At 39.3% G+C, this 12,987-nt stretch overlaps 1 protein-coding gene across 2 annotated transcripts in view; it reads left to right on the forward strand.

Moving 5' to 3' along the window:
• CHCHD3 (coiled-coil-helix-coiled-coil-helix domain containing 3) overlaps positions 1-12,987 on the forward strand; it is a 260,893-nt gene that overhangs the window by 191,017 nt on the left and 56,889 nt on the right. For both annotated transcript variants that reach the window (XM_090134009.1, XM_090134014.1), the window contains exon 5: positions 5,042-5,125. In XM_090134009.1, the coding sequence (XP_089990135.1) occupies positions 5,042-5,125 (84 nt within the window). The remainder of the gene's footprint in view (positions 1-5,041; positions 5,126-12,987) is intronic.

Raw genomic sequence — 12,987 nt, forward strand, 5'->3', positions numbered from 1 at the left:
TCCACATACAGGGTGATGTGCAGGAGTGTTTTGTAGGCATTCATGGAATTTCAAGCCAGTGCTGTGCCAGATCCAGATGCTACTTCTAAAAATGAAACTCAAGTTGACCTTTAAATCTTGGTCCAACTTTCTAGTGATTCTGAAGAATAATTAATAATAGAGAGCTGGTTTTCACTTTTAATTTTGGGTTGCCTTGGCAAGCTGGGCTGCTTCTCAAAGGTGACCTTCTGGAGCTCTTTTCTAAATAACACCCAAGAAACTGCTTTGTTTATTAGAGTTACTTTGTGAAGAAGCAATGAACCTGTTACAATATCTCATTTACAACTAAAGTGCAGCATTCAGCTAATTGAATACACGGCTACTGTTAATTATTTTGTTACGGCTAATTGGTATTCACTGGGATCGTGTTGCTGCGGTCCCATAAATATATTATTACCTTAAAGTTTTTATTTCTTCAGTGAAATCTCTTCTGTTGGAATATTTATATAGTCTTCTGTGTAAATGTGTTTATATATATATATTTATATATATATATATTTCATTGTGCTGTGTCTGTATTATTTTACAGATACCAGAGGCATTAGCTATATGGAATACTGTTATACTGGGTTTTTTTTACTGGCCTACCAAATCTTCCAGTTACTTTCACTATAGAAGGTAACTAAACCTTTGGCTTAATGTACTATTTAGTGTTCTTATAATCTGATATTTCTACTTCATTGGTGATACAAAAGCTTGGATAGGTTCAAGGCAAAAAGCTCTATGAATACAATTTGTTGCTTGACCCCATTTCCTTAGAGCAATAAAATCCAGCTGTTTTGATCACTAATTGTCTTGGGGGAAAAGGATAGCAAACAAATAAACTTAACAGGGCAAAATTTCTCATTCAGACTGATATCTCCTGAATAAATGCTGTTTACATCCTGTGGTTGTACTATCTTTTGTATACATGTTTAGTGATCAGATACCATGCAACAAATAAATTTTTCTATCTCAGTGGTTTTTGATCAGCAAGACTGACACAAATCGAAAGAATTTCGGTTAACGTATGGGTCCTATGGAGGTCTCCTTGCAAGTTTTTTTTCAGATCAGACTTTCCGACTATTCTATGATGACAGTTTTAGAATTAATTGTATCTATATAAGACAAGATTACAGGTCAGTAGATATGAACCTCTAAAGCAGTATTTTTGAACAGAATTTTAGGTTTCAGCTATACGTACTCAAATTCTTGTTTAGATGGTGGTCAATGACAGTCTAATTCTGTCAAATCCATTTTTCATCATTCTCTTACTTTATTTCTGCTGACCCATATAATAGGATAACACGAGCGTATGAATTGCAGATGCAGTATCGTAAATGATCCATCTTAAACATGCTTGTCTGTGGTGTGAGAGCTGAAGCATACTTTACTATCAAGAGTGTCTTGTGGTAATTTAGTTAAAATCAACACGAGAGTTTTTGAAGTAATTTTTTTTATTAATGCTTTCTATTTGGTTTCTTCCATTATAAAGATATCCAGAGCAATATACTGTGATCTGGTAACTTTTTATTAGACATTTTTCAGCTTTCATGTCTTCCATTCTCTATATTTCTGTTTTATGAAGAAAAATAAAAATGGGCAACTTGAGTTGTTCTATAAAAGTTTTTTTGCCATTTTTCTAGGAACATAGTTATTTGCCCACACGTCAGTAACAGAGAGCTTTTCTTGATCCAGAACTTTTAAGATGAGTGGGTCTTAAATCCCTCAGCACTCTAAGGAATAACCTGCAGAATATTGGGAAATGAAAACAGTAGATAATATAGATAAAACATAATTTTGCATTTACAAAAGATGCAAAAGCTATGCAGAAATGCTCCAAGTTCTTTTACAAATGAGAAATGGGACTGGATCATGGTGCAGCCTACAGCTACGCTTTGATGGCATCATGTTAGAACATAATCGATGGCTTCAGCATTGCTGTACAAGATGTCTGGATTTTTTGATTGAACCTACTACGATTCATCTGCTTCATAAAAAGTGCACTGTGAATATTCAATTGTGACTGTTGCTTCTCATTCTTTCAATCCTCATCTTTATCTATGAGAGAATGGTTCTGTTAATCTCTTACTATTGTTTTCTTTCTGTGAGATGAAAAGAATTGATTCTGATTGATCAGCTGGACTGGAGGAGAGGATGGGTTTCTGACATGAAGCCTTTTTTCATTTCCTCCATCATTGCAATGTGTACCTTTTACCTGTTGTTGCCAGAAGTGTGGCAAGTGCAGTAAATCACACCAGTCTTGCTCTTTTTAAAATATATCTTACTGGTTATCCAATGATTTTATTCCTTAGTTTCAGGATATTGGTAGAATCGTGTGAAACACACTTGAATTTTAAGAAGTAAAGCTTAACTAAGTTCTTGTGAGAGTAATGGAACATTAATTTTTACCATTCCTTTGTCACTGGCCTATTTAACTGCACTCAAACAAAAGGCATGAGTTTGCAAATATTTGAGAGATCATGAGGTGGTTATGCATAAAATGATTGCATATGGGAAGCTGTGATAATGCACTGAAGTGTAGTATTTAAATGCCAGGAAAGGGATGGTTCAGGGAGGCACAATGCAGTGAATTTTTATTTCCTATGACCAGGACAAAAGGCAGGTTTGAGAGGCAATACAGGGATTATCAGGGAAAAGCATAACCATGATCAATACGAAGCGTGGTAGTTAGGTTGATTTAGCCTAATCAGATTTGGAAAAGCATGTAATCAGTTTTCTTTAGTGTACAAAAGCTGATTTAAATGATGGTGGACAAAGCTGTAGCATGTGCTCCATGGTTCTATACTCAATGGAGGATAGTAGAGGAAGAGCAAGATTTGGTTAAACCAAGTAGAAGTCAAACTTGGCTATGTGCTTTTTGTATCAGCAGGGATGTTTTTGGTGAAGTTGCATAAGAAAACGTCTTGTCTTGACATCTTTGTAAGTGAGCACCTCCCCTATGAAGACAAGCTTGAGGGATCTGGGCTTGTTCAGCCTGGAGAAAGCTGTGAGGAAACCTCATTGCAGCCTTCCAGTATTTAAAAAGGGATTATAAACAGGAGGGGAATCAACTTTTTACTAGGGTAGATGGTGATAGCATAAGAGGGAATGGTTTTAATCTCATGGAGGGAAGATTTAGATTGGGTGTCAGGGGGAAGTTCTTTACTATGAGAGTGATGAGGTGCAGGAACAGGCTGCCCAGAGAGGTTGTGGATGTTCTGTACCTGGAGGTGGTCAAGACCAGGTTGGATGGGGCTCTGAGCAGCCCAGTCTGGAGCTTGGTGACCCTGCCTGTGGCAGGAGGGTTAGAACTTGATGATCCTTGGTGTCCCTTCCAACCCAAGCCATTCTATGATTCTTTGATGATTCTAAGATCGTGTGTGGTTTTCAGCCCTGTTCTGGATTAGATGTGCCTGACAGGCATACATTATTATGTATTCCTTCTCTCCACTCTTATATAATCAATTTAACTTGAACTTTTTGATTTTTTGCATGCTTCAGGAGATAGAAAAAAAGGTAAGTGCTTCAGGAAATTCTAACCAAAACCTCGAAGTCTTTGTTTTATTCACTGTCTAACCTCCAAGACGAATCTTGAGGAGGAGAATTAAGCACTGTATCTGTACAAGTGCAGCACAATGTATGGTATAAGGAAGTTTTCTGATACGCTTCTGTGAGCATGACCTGTAAACTCTGGGTGGGAGGAGTTTACATTTCCTATTTTTCATGATGCAGTTAGGAAGAGGAACTGTTTGCAGTTAACTCTGTGTTATCAGTAGCTGAATGAAAATGTTAGTGATGAATGACTAATTTTGAATAGACAGTTGTGGTAATGGCCATTGATAGTTAATTATTGTTTGCTAAAGATACTTTATCATTAATTAGGTAGGGTAGTATGGTTGGACTTGATGATCTTTAAGGTCTTTTCCCACCTGAGCATTTCTATGTTTCTATGATTTTATAAAAAGGTTATTTGCCTGGAGTGAGTTTGCGTTGTACAGTTGACGTCATAGTTGATGTTTATATACATCTGGTATATTCATGTGTGTACTTTTAATCATAGGATCAATATAGCTTGGGTTAGGATCTTAAGGAGCATCTAGTTCTAACCCCCTGCTGCAGGCAGGGATGCCAACACTAGATCAGGCACTAAAGCAGGTTGCCCAGAGAATGTATTAATGTATTCTGTAATTCTTAATAAGTCCCTAGAACACGCATAGTGGAGCATATTACAGATGAAAAGGAAAAAAAAAAAAAAAATCAATTTGCTCAGTAGTGCTGAAAACATCTTAACATGAATATCTGCATTATTTTAAGGTACTGAACATGCAAATGACCATACGTTAAAGGGTTTCAGCTTAGCTGGATACTTCAAGTGAACTAGGAGTTTCCAGAAGAATAATAATTAAAGAGGACATCAGAGTTTTAAATACGCTTTTTAGATCTGCTTTTGCAAATGTGCAAGCATTTGGTTCTTCTGAAACATTCACATGTTCAAAATGAAGTGCATGCTAAACGCTACTAGGGTTGTAGAGAAAAAGCACTACTTCAAAAACCCTCTTTTTACCACAGCCTGCAAATGTACAGATGCAAGTTTAGCTATTCTCATGTCAAAATGCCCACTCAGTAACAATTTGCAAATAAAAATTAAGTGAGTCTCTCCATATACTCTATTCGGTAGCTTGAGCACATTTCCCTAAGTTGAGAAGTGATCTGCAAAGTTAATATCAAATTTTGTCTCAGCATGGAACGCTTGGTTCTGTCTTTATGATGTGTCCAACTACATTCGAACAAACCATGGCACAGCTGTTGAGGAGGCAAGGGAAGAACAGTACAATAGACAATCTCTTCCCATTTTCAATGCAGCAATCATCATCTTATTAATGCACTGTTTGGCAAAAACTAATAGACTGCAGTTTTCAATCACTGTATATTCCTTACTGGTACAATTTATGGTAGATGTTTTGCTTTGTGAGTGATGCTCTTTTCTGATCCAGTTTTATCTTTCTATTTCTTTTTTTAGGCCAGGCAGCTGGAAGAGAAAGACAGAGAACTAAAGAAGCATGATGCCTACTACAAAGAGCAGCTGGCTCGGCTGGAAGAAAGGGTAAGCCTTTCTTCCTTCTTAATGAAGAGTTTTCTGTTTATTTCTGCTACTGACTTTCTGGTTATGTTTTATTGTTAAACAAGATGACTTTTCTAAGGAGATGAAGATTAAAGCTGTGGCTAGAGAGGGCTTTTTTTGGTATTAACTGCTACTGTTTCTGGCTTATTTTATATTGACAAAATGGAGGCTTTAAAGTTGAGGATGTTCTTTTCCTTATTAGCTAAGTCCTCATGTTTCAGTGAGATTTTATCTGTCATAGCAGTTACGTACAGAGAATCATTACCTTCCTACCAGTACAGATAAAGAACTAGTGCAAGTAAATAGGCATTACCAACCAGTCTGAAAATCCTATGTGAAGTGGGAAGATACCTGTTGAATTTCATTACTTGCATTGTGATCCACAGTTACTCCCATTGGGCAGCTGGTGGTTCCACCAAACCCATCTGCAGCTTAATATTAACTGCAGGTTGTTTAGGACATATTTAAAAATGTACTTCTGTGTCTCTTTTGCAATAGAATTGAGACTAAACTATACAGAACAGTTTGGTATTGTCTGAAGAGCTTACAGTGTACATTTAATAGGAAATGCTTCAAGATATTACTAGCATATATTTATTTATAGAGTACTATTCTATAGGATGCTATTTTCAAACTAATTGTTATTGCCATCATGTTCTAGATCCCAGGTTTGGTGTAACCTTCAGCCTGAATGTTTTCCTCTTTCTCCTTCCTTCTTTCTGAGCTTATTTATTGTTTAATTTGGATTTTTTGTTAGTTTTGAAAACAGTGTTAATATGATATATATTCATTTATGCAGCTTAGCAGGATAGAGAGAAGAAGAATGCTTGTTTTTATGGATTAAAAAGAAGAGCGTGTTGCTTGAATTATCAGTCTGTATAATTGATCTTAATGAATATTTTAAACAGAGGACATACCAGATTCCATCTCATTATTTTGATCAACCTTTTTGAATATTGCATTAATAAGGGCATGTTCTTGGCAATGAAGAACAGTTTGAAAGGATGAGGTTAAATTATTTTAATGATTGTAAAAGTGTGTTATTTAAATAGTCACAAATGAAGATCCCTCATGCAAAATCCCCACAGAATACCTTCCTTGTTCTCAAGTAGCTGACTGATGATAGGGCTAAAAGCATCTGTAGCAGCTCATCCAAGCTAGATCCAAGCATGGTTGTACCTGTTCAGTTAGTTATTGGTCTTCCATTCTGTTGTTAAAGTCCAAGCAGTGTTGGAGTAGGCCAGGTTGGATGGGGCCCTGGGCAGCCTTGTCTAGTATTAAATGTGGAAGTTGCTGGCCTTGCTTGCAGAGGGGTGCTTGGAGCTTGATGATCCTTGAGATCCCTTCCAACCCAAGCCATTCTATGATTCTAGATTCCAAGCTACCAGAAGACTGGAGGCTTGCCAATGTGACTCCCATCTACAAGAAGGGCTGTAAGGAGGACCCGGGGAACTACAGGCCTGTTAGCCTGACCTCGGTGCCAGGGAAGGTTATGGAGCAGATTGTCTTGAGGGAGATCACGCGGCAAGTGCGGGACAACTGGAGCATCAGGTCTAGCCAGCATGGGTTCACGAAGGGTAGGTCCTGCTTGACCAACCTGATCTCCTTCTATGATCTAGTGACCCGCCTGGTGGATGAGGGAAAGGCTGTTGATGTAGTCTACCTAGACTTCAGCAAGGCCTTTGACACTGTCTCCCACAGTATTCTCCTGCAGAAGCTGGCAGCCCGTGGCTTGGACAGGTACACTCTTGGCTGGGTAAGGAACTGGCTGGAGGGCCGAGCCCAGAGAGTGGTGGTCAATGGAGCTAAATCCAGCTGGCGACCGGTCACGAGTGGTGTTCCCCAGGGGTCGGTGCTGGGGCCTGTCCTTTTCAATATTTTTATTGATGACCTGGATGAGGGCATTGAGTGCACCCTCAGTAAGTTTGCAGATGACACCAAGTTGGCTGGAAGTGTCGATCTGCCTGGGGGTAGCGAGGCCCTACAGAGAGATCTGGACAGGCTGGAGAGCTGGGCTGAAGCCAATGGGATGAGGTTTAATAAGACCAAATGCCGGGTCCTACACTTTGGCCACAGCAACCCCAAGCAACGCTACAGGCTTGGGGTGGAATGGCTTGAAGACTGTGTAGAGGAAATGGACCTGGGGGTGTTGGTTGACGCTCGGCTAAACATGAGCCAGCAGTGTGCCCGGGTGGCCAAGAAGGCCAATGGCATTCTGGCTTGTATCAGAAGCAGTGTGACCAGCAGGAGTAGGGAAGTAATTGTTCCCCTGTACTCAGCTCTGGTGAGGCCGCACCTTGAGTATTGTGTCCAGTTCTGGGCCCCTCACTGCAAGAAAGACATTGAGGCCCTGGAGCGTGTTCAAAGAAGGGCAACAAAGCTGGTGAGGGGTCTGGAGCACAGGCCTTATGAGGAGCGGCTGAGGGAGCTGGGATTGTTCAGTCTGGAGAAGAGGAGGCTCAGGGGAGACCTTATTGCTCTCTATAACTACCTGAAGGGAGGTTGTAGCGAGCTGGGGGTCGGCCTCTTCTCTCGTGTAACTGGTGATAGGACTAGAGGGAATGGTTTCAAGCTTCGCCAGGGAAGATTCAGGCTGGATATTAGGAAATACTACTTCTCTGAAAGGGTGGTCAGGCACTGGAATGGGCTGCCCAGGGAGGTGGTGGAGTCACCGACCCTGGAGGTGTTCAAAGAACGTTTGGATGTTGTGTTGAGGGATATGGTTTAATGAGAACCATTGGTGACAGGTGGATGGTTGGACTGGATGATCTTATAGGTCGTTTCCAACCTTAGTGATTCTGTGATTCTGTGATTCTGTGATTCTGTGATTATATGGAGTAATTGATGGCAAACAACATGAAAAAAACCACAATTCTTTGCTTGTGTTTTACCTTTTTAAAGTGCTATGCAGCAAATAAGGTTTTTATTCTTATCTGTTTTAAATTTTAAAGTAGGTCACTGATACAGTGCCTTCATTTGCTGCTGTTAAGTGGCCACTTCCAGCGTGGAATTTCATTTTAAAAGGCAAATGATGTAGTGAACTATAAACACGTGTGTTTTATACTGCTGAAGTACTGTCCCTTCATATCATACGGGTGATCTTTGCCAGCTCTTGTTCTACATCTTGATCTTAAAGTCTCTAAGACTACAGCAGACAGTTCTGAATTGACTCTCTTGTTCTGTGGGTGATGTTTGCTCTGTCTTCAGAGTTGAGTTCCTGCGCTACTAAGGCAAGTATTTACTTTCTGACTTTGGTGTCACACTGGAACAGGTTGCCCAAGGAGGTTGTGGATGCCCCATCCCTGGAGGTATTCAAGGCCAGGCTGGATGTGGCTCTGGGCAGCCTGGTCTGGTGGTTGGCAACCCTGCACATAGCAGGGGGATGAAACTAGGTGATCATTGTGGTCCTTTTCAACCCAGGCCATTCTATGATTCTATGACTTTTTATTTGTAAGCTAAATAACCTTTGCTTTGCTAAGCTGTCATCAGGTTTGTTTTCAAAGTACATGCGCATATCTCTTCTACACAAAAAAACAAAACAGTTGTTCAAGCTCTGGGAGAAGGTGAACTCTGTGCTCCAAATCGGGCTTTGAACTTTTTCAGAGATGTGGAGATTACAGAATGAAAACCTACAAAAGCAGAGAGGTCATGTATCTTGCAATCCAAGCTTCACTGAGGCTGATGCCTGCAGCTGTTATTAAGGTCATTTGTGAGTTTCACTATTGCTTATTTTTTGAGCACTGGGATGGAAATAGAGCTTTAAGAAAAAAGAAAGGTCTGTAAAGGCCTTACATGCTGGAAATTACAGAGCACAGTAACAGGCTGTTTATTTGTTCCTAAGCTTGTCCTGATTTCATTGGAAGGTACACGGTGTTTGAGTATGTGCTGTTCAACAGAGAAAAGCTGAGAGCTGAAGGTAAGATGGGAGTGGAGCAAGTGGAGCTCAGAGAGATAATGTCAGTATGAGGAAATGTGCAATATTGGGCTGTCATTTATGACAAAGAATGCTAATTACATTCTCAGATCATTCTTACATCAAATAAACACACTTTAAAAATACTTCAGCTGCGCATATGTGGTATTTCTGTCTGTTGCATCACTGAATGTCAGAGCTCATCTGTATGATTAATTGGCTTTTTGATTACCTAGCTTTTTCAATTAGAAGCTTCATATTTGTGTTCCTCAGTGCTGCTGAAAAAACAGTGCAGACGTTGATAATAAAGGGAGACGACAACAGAACAGATTAGTGTCAGCACAGGGTGCTCCTTATGGAGAAAATTATTATACATATTCAGTGCCAGATGAAGTCTGTCAATTATAAAATATTTCAGTGACTGAGTGAAGATGCTCAACCTTTTGAGGAGATTAATACAGGACAAAATAACTGTGCACCAGTGACAGCTGTGATACTAAAACATAAACAATTCCATTCTCTGGGGCAATATCTGTTCATAAATTTAGTTTATGTGCTAAAAACCTTTTGATACTTTCCAAAAACCCGGCGATTCCCCTAACAGCTGCCAGTGCTTCTAGGTCAAAGATAGCACATAAGCGATGAATTATTACATGCTCCACAGCAGCAAAGCAAAATGAGATCGTTTAACAAAGGAGTTAAAGAATAACCTTCTCATACTGTATATCTAACTAGAGTGTAAGGCTGTTATTTAAGAGTTCACACATCAAGCTTTGAGAAAAATCTGTGTTCTTCGTTATGTGTTTACAGGCTAATGATGCTTCTTGACTAGAGCAAACAAGTGGAGAGTAAGATAGCAGAATTCAGATGGTGAATGTGTGTGTATCCTACATTATTTCAATTGCTCAATACAATAAGCTGGCCTTAATGGTATTTTTAGCCATCTGGTTTTTCTTTTAAAAGGTAGCGCAGCAAGAAATAGGAAAATGAGCATCTCAGATTGTGCAGCTTGGGACCTTGAAGACTGGCCTCTCTGTAGAGTTGTCTCATGTGCATCTACACAGATAGACACACACACATTCTCACACACTTCTGTCCATCATTTTTTTTGTTCAACTTCTTTGTGTCCATCATCCTTCCGTTATGCCACTGGATTGCATGTAAATTCAAAGCCCTGGTGGTTACAGACTTCATAACTACTTTTACATCCCTACTATAACTGTGACATGTAGGTTCCAGCCAACATCAACAATTGCATTAATTTTGTCTGCAGAGCATCTGACGTCCTGTCACTCCTTCACCCAGTTGCTTTTGTTTTAGAATGTTTTTAATGCCTGGGAGTCGTGACTGCATGCTTTCTTCTTCTGCCTGGAGTTCTGGCATCAAACACAACGAGGTGTGTCTGTGCGTGCTTCTGCAGCTTACAGACAGTGATTCAACTCTCTGTACATCTCTAGAAGCTTTCCTCAACAAATCCAGCTATTTTCATTTACGTTACGCTGCTTCATAATACTGTTAAGCATCGTTGCAAGGATCATGCCTCCTAGTCATGGGAGCAGAAGGAAATTAATTTTAATAGACTGCTGTATGACACAACTACTTAGTTTATCTATATGAATGAGCAAGATGTGTATCCCAATATTAATCAGGATATTTCTCTTTCAAGCTAAGCTTCTGTGCTTACAAATTCACTGAAAGCATTTCTAGGAAGTATTGTTCAGTATGCATGTGAATATGCATGCAGCATAAGGTAAAGAAAATAATTCTGTTAGCATTTAGAAGTTTCAACATTATGTTATACTGCCCAGCAGTCAACAAGTCACTGCTCCCTATGGTTCTTGGGGGTTTTCTGATTTCTTTGCAATCCCTTGCTGACTTCAGTGGCCTTTTTACAGGGAGCTTCCTGCACTGCACAAGGCTTACTGCCAGATCAGAGCCTGAGAATATAGACATAAGTTCTGCAAATGTGATCCTCTTATCTGCATCCATTTCTTTCACGACTTACATTTTTAGGAAGGATTTGCAAATCAGAGGTTCAGCACTTAATTTGGGGATTCTACTTACCATGTAGGCTGTCAAGGAGCATTAACCTTAAGGTAAGATGAGCACACAGAGCACGAAGCTGTGAGCTGATGGCACATACTATACCAGGTGTTAAATAGTATTATCCATCCTGCTTGCTACAGTAAATAGGATTTCACTATTATGATGTGTCAGGATTTTCAAAGAAATCAAATTTACTAGACACTAAACTGCCATTCTCACTGCTGAGCAGCTTTATTCCGGGATCTTGTGTTCATGCTAATCCTGTTGGTAGGAAATGCTTATACCAATTGTACGGGGAAATTATAATTTAATGATCTCTTCTTTTTTTCTATTCAAGTCTTAGAATGGACCAGTGTGCTTTGCAGTGATAGAGCCAGTGCTCAGAAAGGAGATAACATACAGCTCAGCTTCACAGCCAAGTATTGGCTTTTTGTATGTGATTATAATGAACATAAGTGCTAGGATGCAAACAATGCGAGTTCCACATTTGTTCAGATTCTTCAGAATCTTGTTTACCTTTTCAAAGTCTAAACAACCAAATAATCAGGATCTGTTTGCTATGGTTTTTTGTAAACTGTGGTTTGCAAGATGCAGAGAACAGAGAAGAACTATTATAAGGCACTATTATAACTACAATCACTTTAATTCCCTGTGATGTATTTTAGCAGTTTAGACATTTTTTGTTTCTGTTTGTTTCAAATTATCAGTTTGTTGACTGTCTTTGATCTCACATGACTGCATCAGTGAGAATTTCATAACCAGGAGATGATTCTGTTCTCACCTCTTGTGTTTAGAAGTTTGTATTCGGTAGAGCAAACGTTTACATTCCACACATTTGTAGTGTATTCTTTCATGTCTTTCAAAATCAAATAGCAGTGATGTAGGTACAGTGTTTTAAGACTTTGAGCTGCATCTAGCAAAGCAGAGAACAGTTTTGGCTGATGATGCTGTGTTCTGAGCATTTGAGGAAGGCGCAGAGAAAGCTCAGCAAACCTTTTGTCATTGTTCCTATGAAGAAATGGAATTACCTCTAGCACACTGCTGACAGACTTAGCTGCAGTTGTTGCTTGTGTGCAGTTCATGCTTTCTTTGTTAGATGCACATAACACCAGTAGGATTTTCCATATTGTCCATTGCAGTTCAAAATACTGGCCGTATACATTTATTTCCTAAACATAATACATAGCTGTATAGTCACTGTCTTGTCAGTGAAATAACCTCTCAGTGAAGGCCAAATGTAGGATGCCAACATTTTATATTTTCCATAAAGGAATCTTTTTCGACTTCCCCAGCTTGTGGAGTTTCTCCAGTTTACCCTTGTAGAGACACTTCATAGTCTTCAGTCCAGAGAGATGACCTTGGTGAATGCAGTCCAGCTACAAATGCCTGATCCTTTTTTTTTACTTCTGCTCTATTTGAATTGATGCTTCCACTAATATCTGTCTTAGCTTTACTAAGCTTTACTAAAACTTTTCTGTTTTTCAGAAAAGTCTTGTTTGTTGGCATTTTACAGACCTTTCTTCTCTTTACGCTTGAAGTGGGTGTGCCGATGTTGCATTACTTAACAAATTTGAACTTCAACCAGAGCTTAGAGCAGCAGTATCTGTCAGTGGTTTAAAAGAAAACAATTCCATCTTTCTTACTCTCCTCTCATTTTTATGAGATTTTCTCAGTTTTTTTTTTTTTCTTCTTACTACCTCTTTGTTTTATCTTTTCATATTTCTCTGCATAAACAGATCAAATACATGTATTATGCCATGTGTCTCTGCACATATGTAGAGGGAGTGATGTTATGTACAGAAATACAGATACAGAGGGACAGACTGGAAGGGAGAGATTTGTAAATGTTGAAACTATGTTATCGTTTCTTCCTTGAACTACATTT

This window comes from Phasianus colchicus, chromosome 1, assembly GCF_987193195.1.
Source record: "Phasianus colchicus chromosome 1, bPhaCol1.hap1.1, whole genome shotgun sequence".
Classification (NCBI taxonomy): domain Eukaryota; kingdom Metazoa; phylum Chordata; class Aves; order Galliformes; family Phasianidae; genus Phasianus; species Phasianus colchicus.